At 34.0% G+C, this 17,962-nt stretch overlaps 1 protein-coding gene across 1 annotated transcript in view; it reads right to left on the bottom strand.

Moving 5' to 3' along the window:
• LOC129958858 (membrane-bound transcription factor site-2 protease-like) overlaps window positions 1-17,962 on the bottom strand; it is a 95,270-nt gene that overhangs the window by 5,873 nt on the left and 71,435 nt on the right. Inside the window, exons 5-6 of the mRNA XM_056071578.1 lie at window positions 11,103-11,286; window positions 10,929-10,996 (exon numbers count right to left, since the gene is read on the bottom strand). Coding sequence (XP_055927553.1) covers window positions 10,929-10,996; window positions 11,103-11,286 — 252 coding nt within the window. The remainder of the gene's footprint in view (window positions 1-10,928; window positions 10,997-11,102; window positions 11,287-17,962) is intronic.

Genomic DNA, 17,962 nt, shown 5'->3' on the forward strand with positions numbered 1-17,962 from the left:
TCTGATCATAGTAGCTGCAAATCAAAATGTTCATTGAATTATATCGGGATGTGTATATGTGTAGAATAAATCAATAGGTTGTTGCTTTAGAATAGAATATTTAATATGACAAACAGTCAAGCTGTTATCTCGAGTATTATACTCAGACATTTTACAAATCTCTTAAATCGATGCAAAGTCCATTGAAAACATGAGAAGTTGGAACTAAAATTTAACTTTGGGGGCTCTTTTGGCTGCAAACGTTTTTACAATGTCCTCAAAAGATAGTTTTGAAGCTAACTTATGCTCAATGGATATGATCCTACGGTTGGTGAGTCGTTGTCCTGTTAAGTTTCTGAGGTAATTTTTTATGATCTTTAGTTTGCAAAAACTTCTTTCATTTGAGATTGGTATCGTGAGGAAGTGCGGTGGCTATATTGGGATTCGCATCTTCAAGTCCGTTTTTGTATATTAATGTCAGGAGACCCAATGGTGTAGCTTTTTTCATATCAAGATTTAAATCCAAAGCCTGCTATTTAAAACTCTCCACTTCTATCGCCAACTCGTTCTTGTCTAAGTCTTCTTTAAATGTATTAGATAAATGATGTGCCTGGTTCTTCAATTCATCTCCACTCATTGATTCAAACAGAGTGATGAAACCAAATAAACTATTCAAGTTTTGAATGGCTTGAAACTTTTGCCTTAATTTATTCAGAATTCGATATATTCTTTGTAAAATCAACAGTCTACACTTTTTCTCACCTGAAAATTCACAGCTTTCATCATCTTCTCCAGCATTGTTCTTCGCATCGCCGCTTCTTCTTCCTCCTCCATATTTCTTCAAAATGAGGCTGGAGGTTAAGCTTTCTTGCTATTTCTTTCACTTCTCACATTGCATCAGTGGAGCAGTTCGACATTTCTGATTCTAATTCTGAGATCAGGTTGCTAATATGTTTTGTTGATCGATCGATAGTGATATTCACTTTTTGGAAGAGTTTATTGATGATGTCAATGCGGCTTTATTCCTTATATCAAAAACAAGAGAAGACAATGAATTCAAATGTTTGTATATTTTTCAGAAGAGACTTTGCTTCCGTTTTTGTTTCAGCAATTGTTATTGGATTGGCCATGAGATCATTTAGAATATCTATTATTTTCCCTAAATACTTGTATATTACAGTTACAGCTTCCCTCTTAATGGACCATTGAGTATTGCTTTGCAGTTTGAGAGATATATGAACATGTTTTACTAGGACTTCCCATCTACTGGTCGAGGAAGCAAAGAAATTGTGCTGACAATTGAGGATTCTAAAGTAGGAGTCTGCTTCTGGTGACGAGCTAGCAGCATTCACACCAACTAAATTTAACGAATGAGCAGCACACTGTACAAAATTAGCCATACTATTTACATCTATAATTCAAAATTGAACTCCTTCGTATATGCCGGCCATGTATGACCCGTTGTCGTGATACTGTCCTTTGCAGTTCTTAATATCTAATCCATCACTTTTAAGTTTACTTAAAATCTCTTCCGAAAGAGCCAATCAAGTTTTCTCACTAACCATTATAACCATTTTCCACTATTTCAGAGCCATTTTCAGTTATCATCACATAACGAAAAATTTCAGATAATTGTTCTGTGTGGCTTACATCGAGCGTGCAATCAAATATAATGGAAAAGTACTTTGAAGCTTTGATATCACTAATTATATGTTCTCTTATTTTTCCAGCAATAATTCCTAAAAATTCTTCTGAATATAAGGAGAAAAGTACCTGATTTGTCCCTTTTTATGGTGAAGAATGTGCTTCCTTAGTTGGGGATGATAGTGAGATACCAGTTCTATTGTGTTTAAGAACTTGCCATATTTAGGGTCACCAAAATATAGGTGTTTATTAAAGCCTCGTACTGGACTACCTTGTTTTGCTAAATGTATAATAACCTCAATTATTACATTCAAAACTCCACTCCAGTGTGTTTCTTCCCGCGCTATTTGGTCCTGCAGCTCCTTATCAAAACAAGAACTTTAAAGATAATTCTAAAGTTTTTCATGAGCAAAAATACTTTTTGTGGTTATGTGAATTTTCATGCTCAGGAATCCTTTCATTCAGCTTTTTCCACTGAGTGAAACCTTCCTCTTTGGCCAAAACAGAAGCTTTTTGTTCAGAAAAAAGTTTGCATGGAATACATTACAAAGCACTTTTTGAATGGCTGTATGCTAGCCATGTTCGTTGTACCTTTATGCTACTAGGCAAATTTTTGCTAAACCAGTCTTTAGTTAAATTTCCTTTTTCTCTTTTAGTGTTACTAAGATCAGGCTCTATCCTCCCCTGCTCCAATAATCCTGATACAATAAAGCACCTCTCTGCATCTGAAAAGGCATCAGGCCACTGTCCCGGATCCCTTAGATCAAAGTGAATAGCAGACTCGCCTTGGGAGAGGTCCTGTGTCGGAATGGTAGATTCCGCAAAAAATACCGTCGATGTTCCAGCAACAGACATCAAATGTTGCTCAGATACAGTGCCTCGTCGGAACTCATTTTCATCTTCACCGGTGCCTTGCATTTCTGAAGTTTGAAATTCTTCCTGGTAGTTTCTTGCCGTCCCAATCTCTGTCAAGGTTAAACATAATTCTTGAACTGAATCTTCTTCAGATTCCTCCTTATTTCTACTGCTCCCAGTGACATCTAAACAATAAAACGAAATTAATTACTAATTAGATATCATTCTAGGTATGGATTTCTGCGTACAATAAAACGAAATTAATTATTAATTAGACATCAATCTAGGTATGGATTTCTGCATAGACCAGTACTTTAGTAATTAATAAATAAATTAAATAAGAATTAGCATCCATTATCATTATTGTAAAATTACACAAATTGAATAATACTTTACCTTCTTCCTTATCCTTGATATTAAGCCACGAGGACAATAAGGACGAAGACTGGCAAGCCTTATTCTCTTCATCTTTAGCTGTTCTTCTAAATTCCGCACCAGATGGTTTTTTAGACATTTTTCTAATTTTAAACTGCGTCTGATCTTGCTTCTTGAAGGTATTAAGACTCCTAACTTACAGATATTGCATATATTTTCGAGAACCGCGTTTAACAAGGATAGAAACAATCGCAAAATGGCAACAACTAAACCAAGTAGACAACAGAAATGCTCTAGCGAATTGTGCGCGAAGAACATAAGAACACGTAAAGGCTGTAAAGAGCAGTAACAACACAGATCATTAACTCCCATATTAATAAACTGTCCCGTTTCATGGCACCTGAAGTAAGTTGTTCGAATCAAGGAATAAAACAAATGCCATACGAAATCTGTTCTATTTCGATTTTAATGTTTACCTTACTGTTTACCAAAAAGATGAAGTATTAGAAACACAGCTCATACTCTTTGTTCCCTCTTAGATTTTTTAAAACAATACTGGAACAATCGTTATAATGTACTACTAGAAGAGCTAAAAACTTTGTTTTTGCAAAAATGTTAAAGGAAGAAATCGATCACCTCACCTGACACCTAAAGTTAAACAAAAAAGGCATGATAGGATAGCTAGGAGATGGATTTTCTAATCTATATTGAGAATGTAAATTGTAATGCTAGCTCGGCCTCCAATCCTAGTCTGCCTAACCCGACCCAAAAATTAAAACTATATTTTGCAGCTGCAATAAATGTTAGTAAACTCTTGTTTTTGAAAAAGGAAATTATTTATGATTCTCCATTATTTATGATTTTTTAAGTCAAGGTGTATGCAAACAAAGCTGAAGATATTATTCGTCTTCAACAAATGCGATAAATAAATCAAATAACAAATAAATCACGAATAATAAATAAAATACTGCTACGAATCTGTGATGCTGCTTCCCAGCATAGTTGGTTCCATCATCAGAAAGACTGTTTTACAGTCATCTGTATTGGGCGGAGTCCGGATGTCGCGTCGGAGGACCCAGAGCTTGGCGACCATTTGGCGACTTAGTGACGAATTTGGTGACTTTGACGCCAAAATAGATTATACCCGAAGCATCGTGAATTTTTCCGTTCCGTCCAGTAGGAACCGAGATACGCCTCGAAGGTTCCTGATTGGTTGAAAGGCTTTTAGCCCCACCTCTTGAGACCTACAGGGGTGTTTGTGGGACCCCAAAAAATCCCCTGAAACTTTTACGGACTTACTACCGGCATTTTGGAGTTTCGAGAAGGGGGGAGGGGAGAAACGAAAAATTACAATTATGAAGTATTGAATGACCTAATTATAAAAGTTCAATGAATTACTTTTTTTGCAAAATTAATAACCATAAACTTTCAAACATATAAACTACTACATTTTATGCAAATATTTTAAATTACCTGAATTAATTCTTTTAAAAAAAATTATCTAATTTCTGCTGCTTTTTTTTATTTTCTGATGTTTGTGGGCTTGTCTTTCTTTTGTGGTGAATTTCATAATTGCAGGAAGGTTGACTTTTATTTTCCTCATTTACAGTTGAAGAAATTTCCTCGAGAACTGCACATGCAGAGGTAGAAGCAGTTTGCTTTTCTGCTAATGTAGAAGGTTTTTCAGAGACTTTTATAGGTGACTCATCTGAAATACATGTTTTTAAGTCCTCTTGATATGTTTTCCAACTTCTGTTCATATTCAGTAAGAGATCTTTGTGAATTGGATCAGTCATTGGATTTTTTGAGCCATATTTTTCACATGAGGTTTCTTTAGAAGCCATTAAATCATATTTAATAGTCTGCACTGCATCTAGGGAATCAATCTTAAGAGAGGTTCTATAGTCAGTGACAAGAGTGTCCATTAAGTTGAATGCACTTTCCACTAATGGGCCATGGAAGCAGCTAAAGCAGGCTTTGACCAATTTAGCCAATGTAGGATACTTATAATCATTTGTGAAATCATCTTTTAAATTAAAAACTTTAGACCAATATTTATCAATTGTACACTTGACTTGATTTCCACTTTCATCAGATGTGTAGAGCATTTCTTTGGTGATATCAATATCACTCTGGTGTAACCTTATTTCAGCTTCTACTTTTGACTTTTCATTATCACTAAAAATATGGGACATAAAAGATGATAATTTTTCAAAAGCTAATATTGTACTGGTTTTACCTCTTAGCTCTGGATCTAATGCTGTAAAACTAATTAGATATGAATTTTTAAGGGGTAATTTCTGTTTCATATGCTGAAATTTCAAAGTGAAATTCTCTTGCGTACATAAATAAAAAAATATTTCAATAAGCGAAACGAAAAATTTACACGTGCATCAATAAATGAAACGAAAATTTTACACAGCGGAGGAAAAAAAGTTGCGAAGCGATCAATGACAAATAGCTAATACGGCGAAAAATCCCCCTTCTCTACTTATTGGCGCCACGCCTGGAGAGATAAGACCTTTGAACCCAGAGTCACGTGATCGCACATCTGGTCGAACGAAGTCTCTCCCTTTTTTTTTTCTGCTGCGCCTACTTGCCGAAAAGAATCCAGAAGAGAATGTCTGAGAACCGGGGGAATGAGTCATAACTCGCAATAAGGAAAGAACAAAAAAGAAGTTTTTTCCCCCTTTTCACGCATTATCACTGCCTTTGGAGAAAGAAAGGAAAAGTTTTCACCACACACACTGACCTTGCGTTTTCTACTTTCAAAGCAAACAAAATTACCCAGATCAAAATAAATCATTCATTATTATTCCTACTTCCTTTTGAACGACGATCCCCGGAATTTCCGGGTATCAAAGTTCAAAATCCCCGGAATTCCGGGGTTTCCCCGGAGCACAAACACCCCTGGACCTATAAAAGGAGGCAGTCTGCAGCGGCCAGTAGTGGTAGTCGGAATCGACGGTGAAGAACGAGTCTTCCAGAGATTAGAAAATGAGCGACGGAGTCAAGCTAGTGCTGAACTAAACTGTGCGCTATTGTCTGCAGTAGAGTCTTGTTGTGTGCACGTCTCGGCTGAAGATAATTGTCTTCTCTGTGTTGTATATAGTTGTCGTCTTTGTGCTGTCTTGTGTGTCTTCGTGTAAATAAACGTCGTTGTTTTTTTTGTACTGCCGCCTGCTGATTGAGCGTTCTCCACACCATATAACTTCCAGTATCCAAACGAACCCGGGAATTTCGTAACATTTGGTGTCAGAAGTGGGATAGTGGTCAACAGTGTATGGTGAAAACGAGATCTCAGGTTACGATGGCTGATAGCGGCAAAGGTGAGTTACTGGCTCTGTTGGCTGAGATGAAGAAAACTATGGAAGATGAACAAGAGGAGATGAAGAAATCTATGGAAGCTGGACAAAAGAAACTTTTGCAAGAAATGAAAGCCTTTACAGAAGAAATGAAAGCCGGACAAGAGAAACTTTTACAAAAAAATAGATGCCTTTACGGAAGAAATGAAAGCCGGATATGAAGAAATGAAGAGTGAATTAAAGAAAGAAATTTCGTCGAGGAAGGAAATTTTAAAAGATAAATGTAATAAAACAGAAGACGTCCAAGATATCACAGAAGAAATTGGAGGAAGCAGCGAGAGCCACGTGGAGAAAGAAAAGACTGAAGATCGAATGGAGACCGGTGTCACTGAAAAGGAGTTTAGTCATCCGGAGGATGAACCGAAGTTCAATAAGGAGATGCACGAACAGGGAAACTGTCAAATAATTGCAGAGCTGAAACAGTCTTCTCCGAATGAGTCCCCTGAAGTGGAACCGAAAATGCAGGTGCTTGGGGATGGAGAAGATGGACTTTCTTCGGACGGGTCTGTTGGTGGCGACCCATGCTCGATGCCTATGGATGCAAGAGTTAATGCGACCCTGTTTGGATTGGATTCGTCCCAAAGCTTAAAGGGACTACTTCTCTGCAAGCCTCTTGGTATCTCCTTGCATAGTGACACGGAAAAAGATTACGTGTTGGAATCGCTGATTCCTGTAGTCACGGTCTCAATTTCCTTCAAGAATTCATCTTCGCTGTGGATCTGCATAGAAGTGTGATGCAAATAGGAGCCGAGGAATCTCCTGAGCATCCGAACATGTTACGTCGTCGCAGAAGGACCCTTCCAACAAAAACGGATGCGCTCTTCAGAAGAACCTGTGTGGAGGGCGTCGGACAATTCTCGAGTGTCGAGAATAAACCGGGAAGAGGTGGACGTATTCCCGTGAAAGCTTTGGCGACGAAGGTGAATACCTAGCATTCGAGTGGATTTCAGAAGGCACTGTTGGATCATCCTGATATACGGCTGGTTCGATGGAAGAAGTTCAAAGTGACCAACCGACCAGCCTACGATCCAGCGTTTCGCTCCATGCGACATATTGCATTTTAAGAAGAGAAATCAAGTCTGGGTGTCCGAAACGACGAAGAGGTCCGTGTCAAAAGCATTGAGAAGATTCGGATGGATCTTTAGTCGCCGCCAAATTAGTGAATGATGTCATCTTTGAAAGTGCGGAAGTCGCCAAACGCATCAACATCATCATAGTGGGACTGCCCGGGACGAGCAGTCCTTAGGAGGGGGACAATGTTACGAATCTGTGATGCTGCTTCCCAGCATAGTTGGTTTCATCATCAGAAAGACGGTTTTACAGTCATCTGTATTGGACGGAGACCGGGTGTCGCGTCGGAGGTCCCAAAGTTTGGCGACAAACTTGGCGACTTTGGCGCCAAAATAGATTATACCCGAAACATCGAGAATTTTCCCGATCCGTCCAGTAAGAATCGAGATACGCCTCGAAGGTTCCTGATTAGTTGAGAGGCTTCTAGCCCCGCCTTTTGAGACCTATAAAAAGAGGCAGTCTGCAGCGGCCAGTAGTGGTAGTCGGAATCGATGGTGAAGAACGAGTCTTCCAGAGATTAGCAGAGCTGCGACGGAGTCAAGCTAGTGCTGAACTAAGCTGTGCGCTACTGTCTGCAGTAGAGTCTTGTTGTGTGCACGTGTAGGCTGAAAATAATTGTCTTCTCTGTGCTATATATAGTTGTCGTCTTTGTGCTGTCCTGTGTGTCTTCGTGTAAATAAACGTCGTTGTTTTTTTTTTTGTACTGCTGCCTACTGATTGAGCGTTCTCCACACCATATAACTTCCACTATCCAAACGTACCCGGAAATTTCGTAACAATACGACATCCATCACTGTTGTCAACAGCATTACCAACTACGTTTAGCACGGTATAAATATTTTCTTTTCAGTAATAAATAAGCAGAAAGAGAGAGAAAATTTAAAAATGGAATAATGGACGTATTTAATATTCTCTTTTATTATCTTACAACTTCGATATTAGGGTAAAATTTAATATTACTTTCAAATGTCCAAGTACATCTGGTGTACTAACCCTTCTTTCCGATTTTAAAAGAACCCTGTGCTCATGCCTTGCCTTATAGTGAAAATAAAAATTTGCGAAGTTTTGGAGCCCCCATGTACAGCACCCTGGGGATAAGCCCGTTTGCCCCCCCCCCTTTAGCTACGTCGATGGCTATACTAAATTTCATCCCGACTCAATTTTCCATCATATGCTCTCCCCTAGTCAGATGTTTTCCAATCTATTTAAATTTAGTACAATTTAAAAACAAACATACGTAACCTTATAAAAGCATTTTCTTATAAGGAATCAATGTTTCCTAAATCAAGTGTTTATATTCAAAGAATAAAATACTTAAATATTTATATTATTCAATAATAATAAAATTTTCCATCATAACAAAATATAAATCTACCATCTACTGAAATAAACAATTGATAATTCTATGCATTATGACATATTACTGATGAAGATTAATCTTACAACTGAATTTGTTTTACTGTAATTAATATCGATATATCAAGCTTTAAATTCATTAATTTCACGCATATGTCAGCTTCAAGTAACAGATATATCCTGCATACATTTTCATATACAATATAAATGAAAATAAACATATGGCTGAAGAAATGCAATTTATTTAAGATATGACTTGTTGAAAGGCATTAAAAATTGCACTGCTTTTTTATAAATATTTACATTCATATCTTAATTTCAAACAAAAATCGCATAATTTAGTTTTTATTAACTCATTCATGAGATTTCTGTCACATAAAATATTAAAAGGTGGACTTTTTTCCTGAACGTTATATAGCACAGCACAGTTAAACTAGGGTCAATGTGGTTACCACTATGGCATCAATTAAACAGGGTGGGAGGAGGGGGGTAGCTAAAAACCAAAAATATATAATGTTAATAAATGCAATAAATAACGAATAAAAAACATTAAAACGGATATCATTTTCTATCAATCTAAATCTTTGTATAGAAAATATCGTATCACAAAAATAATGTAATGAGCCATTAGTGATACATATAACAGAGATTGAGAGCCCTTGCTCTTACTCCAATATAAGTAAATCTAATATTAGTAACCTAAGAAAGCACTTCTCACAATAAAAAAATATTCCATCTTTAGACCTTTTCAATCTAAAATATATATCATACGGACGAAATAAAATTAGCAAAAGTTCTGCAAGTAAGTTAATTATGGAGAGGGGTATTTAAGTTGCACGAATGTTTATGTATAGTTGTCGCAAAGATGACTATTTTAAAATGCCAAAAAAGACACATCGAGATGGAAAATAGAAGTACACAATAAAAACATTTATGATCAAATATTAGATTATGATTTGCAGTCTTTTACACATACATATTACGCTATTAGAACACTTTTGCTAAATTAAAAAGCAATAGAGATAAAACAGATATATCGAAAATAAAATTATTTTTTTTCTAGAAATATATTAATGCATCCATAAATATTGTGTGTGTGTCATATTATGAGATTATGAACAGCGTTTCACTTTAGCCATCAATGCAATACATCCAAACACTATGATTAATGTAATCTCAAGAAATTTGCTATTAATCAGTGATTGAACTTATCAATCTGATTGGTACTTTACTATTGACCTGAATAGAAAATTACTCTGGATATTATTCACTTCCTCATTGAATATCTATGTTTACTCCATCTTCCGAATATTTATTTATATCCATTAAATTGTAATTGCCAATAATAATATAATATTATTATATATTTATTATATATAATTGTATATATATATGTATAAACACTTTTTGAAGTAACAGTGTGGTATTCTTCAATAAGGTTTATTCTTCACGATTCTAAAGAAATAGCCCAAATTTTTATCTAATTTTACCAATATTTCTTTATAAAAGCCATGCCCAGCGCAGCGCAGAATACCGAATAGGAAAAATGAAAGCATGAAGAACAAAGCGTGAGAAGTGTTTTGATGTTTTTTTGCTGGCACAGTATTTCGGTTCTGTGGGAAAATGTAAACTGCACAACTCAGAAACTAAAGTGAAATATGATTTCATGTGATTAGAAAATAATTCCTTTTAGAATGCGAATCTCACTCACTCGCTCTCTCTCTCTCTCTCTCTCTCACACACACACACACACACACACACACACACACACACACACACACACACACACAAAATGATGTAAGAGCTATTTTTCAAAGGAGATATCAAAAATAAATACTGTTTCTACATTATCAACCTATTTTCTATGTGAGATAAAAGTCTACATACTTGAAAATCGCGATGAACTTCAACAAGATTAGATGCATTAGACATATTATAGAAAGGATATTTTTATGAATTCATACAAAATCGATTAATTTTTTGCCCAAACAAAATTTCAATACAAAAGCAGAATAAATATAGCAATTTTTTTCAAAAATGAACACTTTTTGACATTATAAAATGAATATTCATAGAATTTAAATTTATACTAAATGGAAATATATTTAGAAAAATGAGCTAAAACTACATTAAAAATATCCAGGTAACCAAATAAGAGCAAATAAACAAGGGACGAAATGAAAATTAAAATCAACAATATTCGTTATATACAACTATATTTTACAATATAGTTGTATATAACGAAAAAAATATTGCATCTGTAATGAAAATATTCACACTTACATCATGATCTGAAAAACGGAAACACATATTTTTATTAGTCTCGGGGCAGCAATCTGATGATGTTCCATCTACAATAAGATATAAGATTTTCACATAAATTGTTAAAAATATTTCGAAAATCAAAAAATTCTGGAGATATCCAACACACAAACATAGCACAGCCAAAAGTAGTACTTTTCTTAACTGCAATGTCTTCTTTCTTATAGAAGGCTTCATGAACACAAAATCCAGACTGAAGTTTAGCATATTCTTGGTGAATGCAACTTTTCCAATTATTTTCAGTTTGCACAAGACACTCATTTACCCCAATTAGAGTATCTTCTTTCATTAATCCACCTTTTTGACCTAAACCAGAATCCTGAAAAGAGAAATAATGATAATAACTTAGAAAATTATACAAACCGAACTGAGTGTTCCCTCGTTTATAGAAAAATTAATCAATATATTTTAATTAATAAGCACACAGTTTTCATAACTAGCAAAATAGCATACAGCAATTTCAAATGAAATGAAAATAAGCATTCTGTATGAATAATATTTCTTAATAACGACTACAGAAAATAAATATTCGTTCCACATATTTTAGAGCAGATATGATAATAAATTGAAAACCAGAGCAAAATCTTGAATAGAATTTTCCCCCTTTGGTTTTGAGTTTCCCTTTCTTTCTTACACATGCAAAAGACTTTGATCATATATACACATACTCGTATTTACTTATTTAAAAGAACATATTTAATTAATACAATACACCAAAAAATAGCCACACATAATTAAAGCGACCGTGGCACGAGAGTGTTAAGCCATATTTCTACACTTAACTTTCAAATCGATGTATCTCCGATCAAATATTAAAATCAAAATATGTATCAAAATTTTTTTGTCAGTTTCTTAGTAATATTTAAACTAATCTGGATAGCAACATGACATCACTCTAATGATATTACTATTATTTTCTTTGTAAATTAGCTGTTTTCACCAGTAAACCTTGAACATTGTATGACTTGCATTATTTTGATCCAATGTTAAGAGATATTCAATCATGAGATTTGACATACTTCCCATTATGAAATTTCAAAGTTAATGAGATAATTCTATTATTTTCCACAATCAAAACAAAATAGCGGCAGTTAAGAAAATATATTATTTATAATAATAAAGAAATATTATGCAACAGAAATAATGATACTTTAACTGAAGATACATAAAAGTAACACCAGTCAGAAGTATAAAGTCTTAGCTTATGACATTTCCTCAATTTTTCCTATTTCTTCAGGATCAACAACCAAGTTCTTGTAGTAATTATGGTAAATTGGTGGAATGCAAACCTGAATTTTAAAACATCTTAAATTTTTTTTTCCTAAATTTTCTTAGGAGCATTGTATTTTTCTGCAACTTAAAAACCATTGCATTTTCCTTCTTTCTTGTTCTATATTCCTCAAATTCCAATAATTTAACATCTGAATCATTCGCCAAGATAAGTAATAGTAAAATAATACATTGTACTGTTATGTTTACAAATAATTGCATGCATTGTTAGCTCTTCCCTATAAACTTTATATATTTTAAAAGTTTTATAACAATGATATTAAAAACAAATTTGAAAATCCTTGATAAAATTATAATATTCTGAAAATATTACAATGAAAATATCGTGTAATAATAAATTTTAAAATATTATAGAACAAAAACAGGGTTGCCATTCAAATCTGGGGGAAAAATTCCTTATGTTTCCATATATGTATATTCAAGATACAAGAAAATGCGCGAATAGCATTCGTGCTAGTTATAATGGAATATGGTTTTAAGGAGTGGAAAAAACAAGGAAAGGAAGCAACAATTTAATATTATTCGAAATAATAACATATTAAAAGAACGTTTATATTTCAATATAGAGAAAAAAATCTTTATTCATTATCTACAATTTAGCAAAATATATATTAAGGAAGTGGATATATTACCTCTCATGCTCTTTAATTGCCAATCACACAAAATTAAGAACTCGGGCGAAGTAAAACACTAAACATTTTCGTTATCATGATACAAATAATTTAATGATTACTTACAAAAAACATTACAAAGCAAGATTGCATTTTTTTTCTTTCATTTTTACTATTCATCTTTGACAATTATGTGTTTTGGCATCAATTTCTGCAACTTCCGCCAATTTTTCAGCCCATCAGTTTCATGGAGATAATCAGTAACAAATAAAGTACTACATTTTCCTATGGTCCAACGTACACTTTTAACTATTTCACTTTCGGTTAACATATGTGAAAATATTTCAGATTATAATCCTGAATGTAATAAAGGACGCAACAAGTTTTAATGCTCATAAAAATTAAGCATTAAATGATTGTTCTTGAACTAAAAAGTTCGAAATCGGTTTGTTTTCGGACATTAAATTTGACATGTCATCATTTCCTGTATTCCTCTAAAGTCCCGTTCGACGACCTGTGGCCTTACGGATTTGGTCATACATCTGCCAACTGGCCCATTGCTGGACCATCCCCACCTGTGGACGACGATCGGGAGCTTTCCACAAATTGTCAGTAAAATGAACAGACATCAAAGAACCCCAGAAAACCACAAGAGAGGGGAGAGAGGCCAAAGTGTTCAAGACTCAAGGTGGGCACAGGTCGTCGGAACAGGGCTTTAGATACTAAGCCCAATATCATTAATGACTCTTTTGAACTGACACGCAGTCTTGTATGTTTTCCTTTTTTATTATGACTAGTAATTGCCTATTTTCCCATATTACTTAGGCCTATTATCTTGTTACAAAGCGAGCAGTACGAAATAAATGGATTTTGGCTGAACTTCTTGAACCCATTCAGCAAAATCAGGATTGATTTTTTTTTATATTCATCCAATTTGTATTAAATACACATTTTGAGCAGCTCATTGTTTAAAAAAAAATTCTCAAATCTATTTTAAATAAGCTCACGGTTTCTCAAATAATAAAACAAAACATTCAATAAACTCAAGTATGATAGACTTAACACCACCGCGCTGTCGTTATTTCAGCCAGAAAAATGTATTCTGTTCTTTCATGCAGTTACAGAAGTCTCGGGCATGCTTATTAGCTGCTCATGGAAAAGAGCAACTGTATCGAAACTGGAATGATCTATACAGAAAAAAGAGAGAGAATAGGAAAATAGTGAGTTTTCGATTTACATAACCACGAATGATACTGTTTCATTTTTGGAAGCTATGACTACGATCTTTTATTCTTGCAATTTTTAGAGATAGGCATTTTTTAGATTGGGAAAAAATAACTAAGAAACTTAAAGTTTCCTGCATTTTCCAGGTTTTTATAAAAATTTTCGAATTTCCCTGTTTCTTTAGATGATTTTTAAATTCCCTGTGCTTTACCGGTTTTCCAATTTCTGCTGTAGCGTGGCAACCCTGAAAAATAGCAGTGATTGTGAAAATATGTACTAAGAACTTTTATTTTAGTCAAAATAATGCGACACCACAAAAACATATTTTGGCTTTTCTAAATGGCTGAAAGTAAATAATAACGAAGACAAAACAGTTTTATGAATAATAAAACAATACGCCAATTACAGATGTAAAAAATATCTTATAAACATAACATAAAAAAATTATTATCTCTTTAATAGTATAGAAGAACGAAAATATTTTGAGAGAAAATAAAGCCAAGCCACATTCATTTTCATTTCAATTTTAGACAAAGCATTTTTTTTCTGTAAGTCGATAATCATTATCTAAATGTTAATTTATACAAGAATAATCGCCAATCGACATTCATTTTCTGCTGCATTATATCATAAACTCTTGATGCTCGACATTTTCTTCCCGCTAAAAAAGTTCCAGAAACATATTAGACAAAAACGAAACTTTCCGTATGTTGCCACCAAATAACACTAGAAAAAAAAAGTATGTGTTAAAAAAATTTTTCATTACTAAGCAACAGATTAGTGTTGGATTTATTTCGCCTAAAATGTGGCTTTGCACTTTCTTTCCCCGACCCCCATCAATTCTACATAGATGCATGAAAAAAAGGGAAACTGAAAAATATAAGTGAAACAAACATAATATACAAAATGCTTGCACTAGCACACAATTTTTTTTCTGTATTTGCATGTAGAAAAGCTAATTCATGCATACATGTTTGTTGATGAATATAAATTTAAAGCTATGCAACAGCCCTCAACTACAGCAAATGAAACTGTTGTAAATGAAAGAATGTTTCGTCGATTTTCTATATGAGTAAAGAAAATTAAGCATGGAATAAAAGTTAATAATTCCAGACTCTGACGAGAAGATAGATAAGAATTTAAGCCTCTCAGGATATCAATCTACTTTGATAAGTTATGAGACAATGGCGGATTGGATCTGAAAATAGTGGTTATCAGATGACAATGGGAGGGGGACGGTATTTACTCACAAATTTATATACATATATAAACAGAATTTATTCACAATAGAAAAAAAATACGTTACATATGTGACTAAACAAATAATCACAGAACTAAAATATTAACATATTTATGAAAGTAAAGAATATCAAATATAAATGCAAATTTACAATTGAATTTTAAATTATTTTCTATAGCGTGCTGATATTTTGGAACTATATTGCAATTTTGGATTTTTTTTTCTTTTTTTTATGCAAACTACCTATCATTTCAATATTTTTAAGAGATTATTTCTTATTGTCGAAAATAAACAGCTAAAAAGTGCAAAAATATATTACATGTGAATCAGTATTTTAAATTAACAAGCGTTTTAATTCTCTAGATGATTTGGCTTATCAGTCAATAATAATTCTTGCATTCCAATCATCTACTAATTATTTTCCAATTCAAGGTATTACACAGGATTCCAAGCTCTCCTCAGATTATGAATTTCTTTGTCTATTCTTTACGATCTTCAGCTTTCAAAATGTCCTTACTCAGTGCGCTTGAGTGACTACTAAGATGCAGTCGACTTTCTAAAATTCATAAAAGTTACCATATGCTTTATCACGAAGCTTGATTGATATACAAGCGCTGTAACTAAGATCCTTTAAGTTCTCGTCAGCACTTCAAATGGTACGAGTTTAATTGTCATGCTTTTTTTAAAAATCTTAATTTTGGCAATCTAAAAGGGGAAAAAAAATTTATGCACAATTTTCAACAATGTTTAGCAGTATCGTGATGAAAATCATTTTCAACAATGTTTAGCAGTATCGTGATGAAAATCAAATCAATTTCATTGTTCCATCAAATTGGTAATTCTAATGTTGCTCTTCTGTTCAAAAAATGAACAAAAAATCTATTATAATTCTTACAATATAAAAATTTCTTTTGTTGTAAAAAAATGTAACCCATTTTCATTGTTCCATTATTTCTTAGTTCATTTTTCTTTCTTCCTTCGTTTTTTGAATAAATTTAATTTTCAGATAGTTTAACTATATTATTTTGATAGATTTAGTTTCCAGCCACGCTTTTAATTTGCGTTACACTAAGATAATCTTCTCGGGCAATTCATTTATTTGTTACTTTATGATCAATTGGTTGACGGGATTCATGACTGCTAAAATTTTGAATTAAATATCTTATGTAATATCCTTTTAATGATTTCTTAAGGAAATTATTCTTAAACTTCAAATTTTGACTGGCATGTAACATGTTCTATTTTAGAAGCTTTACATCGTTTTGTGTAGTGTGCTACGTATATGACAAATTTCCTATCACCTTATCTAAAATTTGAACTATTTGACACGGCAGTGATTAAACTTCAACTAATATACAGGGTGTTGTCGAATTCGACCGACAAACTCAGAGGGGTGATAGTAAGCATCAAGAGGATAAAGAATCACCATACAACACGGGGTCCCAGGTCCCAAACGACGTTTAGGGGGGTGAAAATCGCAAAAATATAGGGAGTCGGAGAACTGTTGGAAACTGTAAAAAATTAATAAAAAAATAATAAATGGTGTTTCAAATATGAATTTTTTTTATGTGAAAGCACATTCTTAAAGGCTATTTTTCATGTAAGTAACATGCCGATTTGATGAACCAGGGGATCGTAAATTATTGAAAACGAAAAAGTAGTTTAGACCCCTTATCTTCAAAAATATTTAAAATTTAAGAAAAATAAAAGCTTGAAAATATAAAGAATTGTATACTCTTTCATTTGATATAAGTCTGTAGTGTGAAAACTAAGGAGGTTTTAAAATATTCAAGAAAAACTAAAATGTTTGCCGGTCAACATCGCTGCAACATCGGCACCGATGTTTACAGTAGGTACTGCAAAATTCTATCGAAAAATTCTGAGGAGTGATAATAGGCAAAAAGGCGATAAGAATTTCCAAAGAAATAAATATAAAGTCGCAAACGATGGTGAAAATTTATTTGGTGGAATACAGATACAGCATACATTTACAGCACAGACATTTTAATATAAGAAAGACTGTAGTGTGAGAGGAGACGATGGGAAACTTTTATAAAAATTACTCAATGTTGCGGCCGCGAAGGTCATTACACAACCGACGCACACGTTTAAAGGACCGCCGAACGCGCTCAAACATACCAAGTGTTCTTGCGATTTCTCCAGCAGCGACGACGATCCGTGCTACGAGATCTTCCACTATATCCAAATGTGTCTGATAAACAAGAGATTTCATGTGGCCCAGAAGAAGAAATCCAAGGGATTGAAGTCCGGGGAAAGTGGTGGCCAATCAACAGGTCTGAGATAAAATCTGAGAATAAAATTCTTGCAGGAAAGAGTGCATCTTCCTGTCTGGCACCAAGCATCCAGCGTTCCGAATACCCAATTCAATTGCAACTGATCGCGTGCTTGTCGATGGGGTATCAGCAAAACGGTGCAAAACTCGGTTTTCTGTTTCAGGTATGCACACACTGAGTTCTTATCCTGCATTTTGGCCTCGTTATTTTGAAGGATCCTGTCTCCAGCAATCGTCCATCAATATTTGCAAAGGTGCTGTGATGTGGACAACGCCCACTTGGATATTGTTCTTGGTATATTCTTTGTGCTAGGCGTCTATCACCATCCACTCGGCC

Source organism: Argiope bruennichi, chromosome X1 (assembly GCF_947563725.1).
Source record: "Argiope bruennichi chromosome X1, qqArgBrue1.1, whole genome shotgun sequence".
Lineage (NCBI taxonomy): Eukaryota > Metazoa > Arthropoda > Arachnida > Araneae > Araneidae > Argiope > Argiope bruennichi.